At 47.0% G+C, this 11,907-nt stretch overlaps 1 protein-coding gene across 1 annotated transcript in view; it reads left to right on the top strand.

Annotated features, from left to right (window-relative positions):
- Positions 1–652: 652 nt before the first annotated feature.
- The window catches only part of CACNG2 (calcium voltage-gated channel auxiliary subunit gamma 2), a 51,732-nt gene continuing 40,477 nt past the window's right edge, over positions 653–11,907 (top strand). The window contains exon 1 of the mRNA XM_074168547.1: positions 653–863. Within this exon, the coding sequence (XP_074024648.1) occupies positions 653–863 (211 nt within the window). The remainder of the gene's footprint in view (positions 864–11,907) is intronic.

Raw genomic sequence — 11,907 nt, 5'->3', positions numbered from 1 at the left:
CTGGCTTGGTGGTAAGAGCAAGCGAAAGGAAGGAGAAGCAAGGAAGAAAAAGTGAGAGAGGATTGGAGCAACTGCCGCTGCCGGGAAAAAAAAAAAATAAAAACCCAAGGAAGATAACTGGGAAGGAAAAGGATTTTCATGGCGCAGGCTGCAGAGCTAAGCAAGAAGACTGAAGGTTGCATCTCTGCTCTTACAGTCTCTAACTGTCTAGGTCCAGATAATGAGAGATTGTGTTGAGGATGCTGCTGCTGCTCCCCTGTTCACTGTGGAAGCCATCTCCAAATTAGCCATTACATATGGAAACTGGAGACCAGAATTTTAGAAAAAGGGATTAAGGCGTCTCGTTTTGGGGGGGGTTCTCTCTTTATTTATTTGGTTTTTCTTGGTTCTTTTCTCTCTTTTTTTTTTCTTTTTCCTTTTTCCTTTTTTTATATTTCGACCAGAACGTTTCCGATTTAAAAGGCAAGCCTCTTCCCGTGTGGTCTTTCTAATTTACACTCTTTTCCGTGGGCTTTCTTACCTCCCTTTTTTGATATCTATCTCTCTATATATACCTATTATATTATTAGTCGGAATTATTATTCTTTTATTTTATTAAACACACACACCCCAAGAATCAGAAGGCGGTTGGGTATTTGTATAATGAAGAATTATGGGGCTCTTTGACAGAGGTGTTCAGATGCTTTTAACCACCGTTGGTGCTTTCGCTGCCTTCAGCCTGATGACCATAGCTGTGGGGACCGACTACTGGCTTTACTCCAGAGGGGTTTGCAAGACTAAAACTGTCAGTGAGAACGAAACCAGCAAAAAGAACGAGGAAGTCATGACCCATTCTGGATTATGGAGAACCTGCTGCCTGGAAGGTATTTGATTCTGGATCTCCACACACCCCCCCTTTCCTCTCCTACCACCCCATGTTTCTCCCCCCCTCCAAATAAATCCCTCCACATTCCACCATTTTCTCACTTCATTCCTTTCACCATGGATCGAGAGCGGTGGGCTCAGTTACTCAGAGCACAGAGGCAAGAAGACAGGCAAAACATTCTCTGCTCCGTTCCCTTCTCCCTTCCTCTTTCCCCCTCTTCTCTTCCCCCAAAAAGAAAATTCACTCCCCCCTCCAACTGGAATAATGTGTGTGTTACAAAAACACTGAGAGAGCCTTGCAAAAAGCAACTGTGTGGTCTGCCTGTCTTCAGCTTGTTTGTATTTCCTGGGAAAACAATGCCAAAATGCTGTATTATTGCTGTGCTCTGACTGTAACCACAGAGTGAAATAATTGCTCTCTTTGCAAATGGCTTATTTGCAAAGACTGGGAGTGAGGGGTGATGTGGGGAGGGGGTGACTGCAAAGCACTTTGGCTGCAGTTATTAGTTCACTTTAGGAGGGAAAGGGAGAGAAAGGGAAGCAACCCTTTTACATCCAAAATGCCTCATACAGTGAATCTAACAATTCCAGTCATGTCAAGCAGAGTTCAGAGCATTTCGTAATGTCTGTAAGCAACCACATCTCACTGGGCTGGGTGCAGAGGGGTTTAGTTGGTGGCTGATTGGTTTGGTTTGGGGCTGAGATCTTTCCCCCGTTTGCTTGTTGTTGGGAGGTGGGTTTTTGTTTGGGGCTTTTTTTTTTTTTTTTTTTTTTTTTTTTTTAAGGCTTATGGTAACTGCTAAAAATAAACAGGTCTGTGAATGGAAAAATCAGCCTAAGTCTGATGTGGTGAAACTGAACAGCAACTCAGTGACATGTCTGATGGCAGAAGAGACACCGCCGCAGCCAACTTCTGGAATCAGATGTTTCTAAGGGAGGGGGAAAGAAAAGAGGGGCCAGTGATTCGCTTTTAAATATGTGTTGCTCAGTACTGCTATTGGCGTACGTGTGGGCTGGGGAGGTGGTCTTCAGTCTGTGCTGGAGAGATAGGGGCAACTGATGTAAATGCGTGGTTTATGTTACACACATAGCGAGAAGGAGAGAGTGAGAGCCCAAGAGCGCACATTACAACCCATTGTAAAAACCCTGTTTATGAATCAGCTCCCAGCTGGAGGGTGGGCTGCCAGGGGTTTATGGACATCCAGGGATAATATCTGTCTGTTGGTGTCCACCAGAGCTGGGTGTGCCTGGAGCTCCCCGATGGGAGAGAGCGGGGAGTGGGTACCGCAGAACTGATTTTCTAAGACCGGCACTGGGAGATGGAAGGCAGGGGGGAGGGGGGAATAAACTGTGTATGTCCTGATGTCTCTCACCAAAGCAAGCTAAAGCTGCTGTTTGGAAATGGTTGTGTCCGGGAAGAAGCACGAATTTCCCCCCCGTTCTTGGTGCAAACGGTTGAGTGATGGCTGGACATGTTTTGAATAGCTAAGTGACTTCATTGAGCGATGGTCTATTTGACGCATACTGCATTTAGTGCCCTTTGTCAACCCAAACTGCTGCCTTTTAACATATCCTGCAGAGGAGCTCTATGCTGAATACTATATGCTGTCTCCACGCCAGAAAATCAATAGCAGTAAATTAATGGGGGATGTTTTAAACACACTTGCTCACACACACGCACACATTTCCTCCAAATAGATAAATATATAGAGGTATATATTAATAAAAAATGAAAAGCCTTTCACACAGCTATTCATTACAACTGGGGAAGGAGACATCTCCTTAATTAAAAATTAATGAGGGAGGGAAGCAGAAAAAAAAAAAAAAAAAAAGGAAGTCCAAATGCAAAGCCATGCGGGGAAGGGAGGCTGTGGGGAAGAACTCCCTTCCTGAGCCGTGACCCCAAACTGGAGGGCGGAGGGAGGCTGGGGTGGAGACAGGAGGTATGAGGACCCCGGCCGGGAGAGGCAGTGAATTCAGATCATGTCTATGTGCCCACAGAGCTGTACCCAGAGGGACGCGGTCTGAGGGGGAGGAGGAAGGGGCGGGTGAGGTTTGTCAGATCGGAGGAGCTTGGGGCTCCTTCTCCTTTACATCTGACAGGACCCCACAGGCACTGTGAAGAAGTCACTTGCATGGCAAAGGAAAGCACCAGGATGCTTCCAATTAAAAGCTCTGAAGTGCCCCCAGTCCCTCCCCAAAGCTGCTGCCAGCCCAGTACCCCTACCCTCCCTGTTGATGTTCTCCAGCGGGCTCTAATTGCAGCCCTGCACAAGGGGTGTGAAATGTAGCCTGAGCACAAGCTGCATGGCCCCAGCAGGGTGCTCTCACTCACCCCAGCCATGTGAGGGTTGGGCTGGCCCATTCCTCCAGCCCCTGGACACCGGGCAGAAGTGATGAGCAGGGTAGGAGAGTGCAATGCACCACGCAGGAGCTGAGCCCAGCTCCGAGGCCATAGCCTGAGGGCACAGGTTGCACCAGAACTTGGATAAAAGCTCAGTAGCAAGAGCATCTCAGCAGGATGCAAAAGCAAACCTATGGCCACATGCCGAGGAAGGCCTGGGCACGGGTTTGTCTCATGGGGCGTCATGGCACAGGTCTGGCACTGCCACTGCCAGGATGCTTCTGCTTGGCTTCCCACAGCCCCACAGCCTTCATGAGCTGGTGGCTGGTACTCTCTTGCTCCCAGGACAGCACAGCCAAATATCCCCACCATCCCCTGGACAGCAGGCCTCTTACTGTCACCTCTGATCACTTTACAGGGGGTTATCGTCCTTCTCAGCAGAAGGAATCAGAAAGGTGTCCCTGGTTGACTCACTCTTCCTGGTGAAAGCTGCCTGCTGCTGAGTGGGAGGGTGAAGGGTGCAACAAAGGTTCCTTTCCCCCATGATGCAGAGGATGGTCAGATTTGTGGAGGGAAGGGCTCGGTCCCAGGAGTCTGTAAAAAGGGCAAAACCCTTGGACTCTGCTCACACCCTGCCCATGGTGTGGCAAAGGCACCTGAAAAAGGGTGTGGGACAGACAGACTTCTGTGACCTGGGGTGAGAGTCAGGGCAGGTCTATAGGGTGAAGGGAGGTAGCAAAGAGGGGGTCAGAAGGCTTTGTAACAGGAAAATGGTCAAAGGAGCCCAAACTGCCTCCTGCTACCTGCTAGGAAGGAAGCCTCTGACAAGGTTGCCTTAATTTCTGAGGATGTGGGGGGAACGCTGGCATTAGTCAACACTGTAGGCTGTCAGAGATGGTGGACTCCTCGTGTACAAAATATTGTACTAAATTGTCTTATCTCCTCTTAGCCAAGATATCCAGTAGCAAAAATGGACATGGGGACTCAGTCTCGGGCTGTACACACAGATACTCTGCGGTCAGAATTTCAAGTTCCTTTTGGAGAATTTCGTCAATTTTCAGGTTCTCCTCTCTGCAGTCATTCTGTTCCCCACAGTGGACTTTCAGCCAGCATTTTCAGATCTTTGTATTGCTCCAAAGAGGAGTGCCATTTGGGATGTTCCTACTCTATCGGGATTTCCTTCCCCCCTTTCTTGTGCCCTACAGTGAGCCCCTGTTCCATGGTGGGACTGAAGCAGAAAGGTGGTGTTGGTTCATATTACTGCAAATCACACTTCTGACTTTTTTCTTAATCTTCCTTGAGATAATTGTTTCTCAGACTTTGAGATTGCCCAGATGTGTCCCCAGGCCATTCAAAAATCTTTGCCCTTCAAGAAAAATGGCCTCTCTCTGCCCTTTAACTGCGTAAGCACAAAACACACACGTACACCAAGAAATTGAGATCTGCAAGCTCATGCCACACATGGATACTGCACCTCTTACAACTTCGAAATGGCTGCGGATCTTCCAGCCTAATTCCTTCTTGGCAGAGAATGCTTTAAAACCACTTTTTATTATGAGTGATGCCTTGTCTAATTCTTTCATTAGCTCCTGTAGATCTCCTACAGGATCTCAAAAAGTGAGCGACGATGCCTTATCAGGGTCTTAGGAAGCAAGCAAATGAAATGTATTTTATATCTGTAGGTTATTGGTTTTGTCATGTTGTCATTATTATTAGGAAAGGGATAGGTCTGGGAGGCTTTTATACGGAGAAAGAGGGAGAGAAGAGTCCAGGGCAGGCAGGCATGAGTGATGCGCATGGGGTTAGACATCCCTGTAGATCTGACTGGTGTGAAGGCAAGTAATTGAATGGATGTTGGTGCAGAAAATAATTCCTGCCTAGAGACCCTTCCCAAGGAAAATTAATGAGCTGATCTGTTCCCTTTCCAGCTTGTTATATCTGAACAGCGCATGAGAGTTAAGTGCAGTTTCAGTGTTTGCAAAAATGAAGAGCTGACAGCAAAGTGAGGCAGGGCACAGGCAGTGGACAAGCTTCTGTCAGACAATTCTGGTGCTGCGTTGCTTGCTCGGTCTACCTTCCTCTACTGCTGTTTGCCCCTGGGCCACCTCTTTCCTTTCACGCTCATCTTATGAGAGGTTTTTCCCTTATCTTCCCTCTTACCTTCCCCGAATTCCTTTCTTTTACCCTTCATTTCTGTCAGCGTCCCTAGTTTTTGCGCTGTGGAATTGTCTGCCGTCCTAATTCCAAGGATCCACAAATCTGCCAGGGTCCTTTCCCCTGACTTTGTAGTCCTAATCCAGGAGCTTTTCTGAACACGCAGTGAAAATAGCAGTAAATTAAGTCAGGGTCTCCATGTCTTCGCAGCTCAGGATCAGGAGCAGCCAACAGGAGCAGCACAGCCCTGAGATGCAGCAGGAGGCAATGGCCCGGCACATAGCTGATTGCTGCTGGCATTGCATCTGCTGGGGAGAAGGAGGATGCAGAGCTGGACAGGCCTTGGATGAAGAGGAAGACAAAGGATTTAAAGAAGTGGGGTGGCAGATGGTGAGGGACAATTACTTGCCACCCCAGACTTGGGTGGGTTTGGTTCTCCTCTCAGCTTAAATTCACACCTGACTGTAAGTCACCAAGAAGGTAGGGATTTGAGGGGCTGAGACCTGCAAACTCAGTTCCTTCGTAAGGTTTGACAAGGAAATGCTGTTCCTCATTAGTGAGTTGCTAGAACTGACTTTTAAATTGCTTTTAAATTATGAATCTTCCTACTGACAGAGAAAGAGGAATGGGTTAATATTGTCCTGAAATGCACCAGAAATTGCCTTGCTGAAGAGACTGAGAGTGAAATGCAGTGGGAGGGACATGGAGATGCAGTGTGGCAGCAGTAATGTATAAAGAAATTACACAGAGATAGAACAAATGCCTCTTTGCCAGGGAGACCAGGAGCTATTCCTATCCAGTGTTTCCCTTTTAACCCATCCCTTTCCCCATGCAGCCCTCTGAGCCCCCATCTCACTTTGCTGCGGTTTGGTACGATCTAAGCAAGAGTTTTGGGGGAGGAGGACCACTGAGGTTTGACAGCAGAATCTCCATATTTATTTAATTTAAAAGCAGTAGTGAGGAGGTTGCCGGGGGGAGCAGGGAACATTTCAGGCTCTCAGATGGCTCTGCCCCCTGCCCCTGTTTTAAGAGCAGATTCCCAATCAAGCATAGCCAGTTTATCCCAGGGGGAGCCCTCGCTGCTCCATTCTGCACTGCTTCTCCCTTCCATATTGCACTCGTTGTCAGGGGATGTGCTGCTGCCTTTCATGGGCAAGAAACCTTCCCCCTTGCAGGGGGCTCTGGGGGAGGGAAAGGGGCTGCTGACGGGGGAATGGGTTAGCAGCAAAGCTCTTTCTCCCTCTCCTCCCCTCGCAGTCCCCATCCCAGGGCGACAGCTACCCGGCAGGGGAAACACAGAACACAGAACAGGTCAGGCATACGCAGAACGTATTGTAAATACAATACACCTAAAAGTTATTTTTTCCCTTGCCTGTATGACCCCCAGCTCTTTCCTCGCCCTCCATCTTTGACTCATTCTATCCATCTTGATTTTAATTTGTTCTTGTTTCCCTCCCCTGTTTCTCTTCTTTATTTTTCTCTTTCATCTTCATGTCTCTTCTGTGCTTTCTCTCAAAAGCACTTCTCCTTCATTATTTCTCCCCGTTTCTCTCCAAGTTCTCTGAGGCCCATCCCCCTTGCTCTTTCCTCTGTTATATTATCTTGCCCTTGCTCTCCTCTGTCGTCTTTGCTCCTGCCATCTCATCTCTCTGTCCTCTTTCCTCTTCTCTCTGTCATCATTTCCCCCTGGCTTTCTCCCATCTCACATACCAGCGTTCCCCCAAGCTGAAGAACCCCATCCTTTTGGAGCTGTGCTGCCCCTACACTCTAAAGCAATTCTTTTCCAAGCCCTCTCTAGCTCTCGCCCTTCTCCTTTCTCTGGCCAGTGTCCCCCTGCCTTGAAGCAGTGTATGACACCAGTTGCTGTCACTGTCTTCTTTTGCCCCCAGGACAGCCTGGTTACCTCTGGGGGGGGAGGTGAGACCCAGTAAGGAGCCCCTCCTTCTGCTCCCCTCATTGCTTGTTGCCTGTGGTCAAGCCAACATCCCTCCAGTTTGCTGCCTCCAACCTCTTGTGGCTGGAGGGCTCGCTGGCAGCTCAGCTGATGAGCTGGCTCATCTGCATGCAGCCAGCCACTGGGCTGGAAGGAGCTCACGGCAGCCCTAAATACCCTCCCTGGCAACCCTCAGACATGGATCAGGCCAGGATCCAAATGGAAAATAAGGGTCTCTGTAGCCATAACTCCGGGGCAGTTGTTGTGCACTACAGTGAAGGATCTCTGGTTGTCAGGAAGAAGTGTCTCAGCAAGCAATCGTCCTTTTCAAGCTGTTTACAGGGGGATGATTTTCCCTGCAATTCTCAGGAACACTGAAGGAGGTGAGGTGAATGGGGCTGGGGTCTCCATGCCCAGAGGATCTCAATGATCAGCTAAATGAATCTCAGTGAGTCAGGTGAGAGGGTACCACTGGCTGGTGGGAAAAGGGGGCTTGCACATCGTGCAGGGCTCTATGTGAACCACTGCAGCTCACCAGATGCCAGAAACGGGGATATTGCTGTCCATGGCACCCTGCAGCACATGGCTCGAGACAGAAAACCCATCACCACTAAGTCCACACCCAGGCACAAGGACTGAAGCAGGGAGGATAACGGAGAGTGCAGGAGCAAGTGCCATCCAAGGTGGTGGGTTGCAAAGTCAGAAGAGGGTTCATAAACGGGGACAGGGACAAGGAGGAGCAGGAAAGATCGTGTGTATGAAGGGAGTCTGCAAGACTAAATGTGTTTGCCTGGGAAAGGAGGTGAATGAGAGGGAAAGTGATTGGATTGTATTGAATAATGAATGGGCTAGAGAAGATGGATCAGTAGCTCTTGATTTCCCCATTTTGTAACACACAGACAAGAGGACCTGACGTGAGTCACCGGAGACCCAGTTAAAGCTTTCTCATTTGATGCGTATCAGGACTGTGGAGCTCATTGCCACCCGAGCTCCCGTGGCCAAGATTTTAACAACATTTAGCAAGCAAGTGGGCATTTACGACAGAGTTCACAAAAATTAAGCGTCCTCCTAATGGATGTGAACAGCATTTTGGGTGTTTCGTAATTCAGCAATTAAGCCAGTCGCCATAAAAACTAGGATAACATTTCACAAGGGCAGCCTATCCCCTATCTGACTGCCATGTGGTTCTTGCCTCTTCCCTGAAACATTTGTCACGGATTAAACGGAGCTCAGATTTACTTAGTCTGGCATTTCTTTTGTTTCTAGATGCTATGCTATGCAGTTGCAATATAAGATGCAAACTAGGCCTGCGTTTCTGCTGGTGTCAATGACTGCCCTAATTTGACAAATTAGCAGTGAGTTTAGGTATTTCTATCATATTTTTCTAGGAAGGATCTGGGATAGAGAGCAATTAAGAGCATATGGAATTAAGTGGAGTCCTTTTTCTTCACACCCCAGGGTATAAAGCAAGTAGTTAGCAATGAAGGTGCTATATATGTGCAAAGAATTATTATTGTTGAAGTCCCTGCCTCCCAGAAAGCGATAGGCTTTGGGTCTCTTTGATGCTATCATGACTAAATTAGAAACAAGGTTGTCTCTTTTCTCTTGTATCTGTGGAAATGATTACTGAACTGGCATCCGATGACGTACAATACTGTAGTGTTTCTATGCACAAGAGATGAAGGCCCAATTCTCCTCTCGTTTGCACTGATGCAACCTCACTGACTTGGATGGAGCCACGCTGCTTACCCTCTCTGTGTAGGCAAAGGGAGAGTGAAGCTGAGGAAAGGCTGTGTGTGCTTTAAACAGCCATGCCCCCAAGGTCACTGTGTGTCCCCGCTTTGCCAGTGCCATGCCTGACAAACCAGGGGCTAAATTCATTTCCGGTGTGAGTGGGTGCATCGGCCCCAAAGTTAATGAGATTCTGCACTTATTTTTGCCAGCTGTTCACCCCGTCCAGCAGTTACTTTTTTTAACTATTTCCATTATCATTGCCTTTCACCCTCATTAGAAAAATTCAACCTGTCCGCCCTTCTTGTGTGGCAAAAATCCTCTTACGGACTCCTCACTTTGGATCGGTGAGCATGTAAAATGTCAGAGGTGACCATGAACACTCTAGCATTCACCTTTCTCTTTTTCTTCATTCTGCATTTCTATCTTTCATTAAATCTCTTTTATTTACTGACAGCTTTCTGTTTCCCAGTCTCATTTACCCTCTCTGTGTTACAGAAAAGCTCTCCCATAAAATTCCCAAATGCACAATCAGAGTTTTCATAACAAGCCCTGCAGGATAGGTGAAATCCACTTGTGTTTCTGTGGCACAGGCTGTTGAAGTTTTTATACTAGCTCCTATCAAATCTGTAACTCCCCAGAGAAGCATATGGACTTTATCCTGCACCTCCTATTCCCCCAGAGCATATACTTCTACCTTCTAGCTGTGAAAAACAGAAAATGAGGATGGTATACAAAAACTCGAGAATGCAATGCCGTCCTATCCATGGGTAGGAATTTTTCTGATGTGTGTTTTTGCTAGAAGCAAACAACTATAAACTTCTGATTTAGCTTGTTGTATAAAGTATACATTCTGTCAAATAAAGAATAACACTATCCACCTCCGTCCCCTGAATTTTCTATCCCTTTCTGATTTTTCTCTTCCTGTTTCTCAGTTTTCGTTCTCCTCCTGAACATGATTTTTTTTTAGTGTCTGTTTTATTTTTCTCCTCCCACTGCTTCATAACTACATTTCATTCTTAAATTTGCTATTGCTCAGAGAATTCCCCTCTTTCTTCAGGTCTAGTTTATACCACTAGTGTAGTTGCAGTGCAATGGATCACACTTGAACACTGAGTATTTCCCAGGTTTATGGTTGTGTTCATTCAGTATCATAGATCAAGTACTGTCAATCAAATCACTTTTGATCCAACCCTATTTGCTGATTCCTTCAACCTTACTGTGACCTGTCCGTTTTAACTAGTAAATTTCTGAGAACTTGTTCCCAGAGCTTTATTTCACCCTGAAGGTGTTGCCTAATACATTTCTTTCTCAGTTTAATTTGTTTTTTCATTCTTGGTTTCAATTTTTCTTCATTCTCTCCATCAGTCCCCTTCAGAATTCACTGTTTCTTCTTTTCTTCACTTTTTCTCCACATCATCTCTCATGTCTGCTGTTTTCTCCCCCAGCCCTCACCCCTGCTGACATTTTTTCTCTTCCCTTTACATTTCTAGCCCATAGTCCTCCTGGGTAGGAGCGACCCCCCTTGATCCTATCCCACTACCTTTCCAGTCTCTATGGAGAGGCAGTGGAAAAGGATTGATGACTAAGTGTGTTCGTGTGTGTGTGTGCACATTCACATGTGCATCTCCTTTCAGATATGGTCGTAAGGAAACCTTGGTGGTTGAGACAAAGTGGTCTGGCTCTGACTTTTGCCTTTCAGACAGCCATGAGGAGTCATTTCCAAATGCAGATGCCCCCCAGAATTGCCTTCAGAGTACAGGGTCTCGAACAATCAATCATCAAGAATTTCTGCTGCTTCCTTTTAGACTCAAGCGTTGCCCTTTTCCTTAAGCTGAGGGTCATGGGTTTTTGAAGGGCAATGGCAGAATCATGAAAGAAGACATTTTTCTCTTGCTCATTTTTGAGTGAGAGAGTGAATGAACTGTGATAAATATTTTTCTGTATATAGCTAGAGCTGTCTCAAAGAAGTGGCAAACAGATGGCAGAGGCCCTTTATAGGCAGCTGCTGTTGTCTCTTAAGGTGTCACCATCACAAGAAAAGTGGTTGTAATTGGGGAGCTTCAAGATCAGTAGCGCCTGAAAGGACTCAAGCAGAAAAGAATGTCATCCTGCATGAAGGTGGGGGGTGGGGGGCAGGCAGGCAGAAATAAAATATTCAGAGACTGAGGAATGGTGCTTGAGAGGTAAAATAAAGTACAGGGACAAGGTTGAAGCAACTATGAAGTTTTACTGAATGACACGACTGCAGGATGGACAGTTTCCCTGCATTTGGGAGTCCATTCTTGGCCATAGACAGTGGGAGCATTGTAGGCAGGGTGAAGAGATGGTTTAGAGCGTCCAGAGGAAACAACTGAGTGAAAGACAGAGATCCCTAACACACTGTGGAAATGCAGCTAGGGGAGAGGAAAGGCCCGGGAACAGCTATCTCCAGGCTCCCATCTCCTCCAACTTGCTTCAGAGGGCTCCTGTAGTGTGTGCTTTTGGAATGGGGACTGCTACAGCTTGGTGTAGAAGCCTGTGTCCCAGATATTCTCCAAATAATTTGCCTGCCTGGAGCCCTATCATTTTAGTGTATGCAGCACCAAGAGAAATTGTAAGTTGACCTGTAAAGCAACAGAAGCGGAGACATGTAGCTGCTCCCTCAAGAAATAAACAGGGCTCGGTTCTGTCATACCTTCCAGGCTGGGAGGGATTGCACAGTGGGTTGGACCCCTAAGTCTTCCCGTCATGCAATTGTTTAAATATCTCCTGCTCCCATGATGTCTCCAAAAGTAGGAGCCATGTATTCCTTTCAATGAAGAAAAAATGACAGAAAAGTTCAATAGGAGGTTTTGGAGGAAACCAAGGAGGATGACAGGATCTACCAAGACTTTGGGGA

Source organism: Numenius arquata, chromosome 2 (assembly GCF_964106895.1).
Source record: "Numenius arquata chromosome 2, bNumArq3.hap1.1, whole genome shotgun sequence".
In the NCBI taxonomy this organism is placed as follows: Eukaryota; Metazoa; Chordata; class Aves; order Charadriiformes; family Scolopacidae; genus Numenius; species Numenius arquata.
This window is presented reverse-complemented; position numbering and strand designations above follow the sequence as displayed.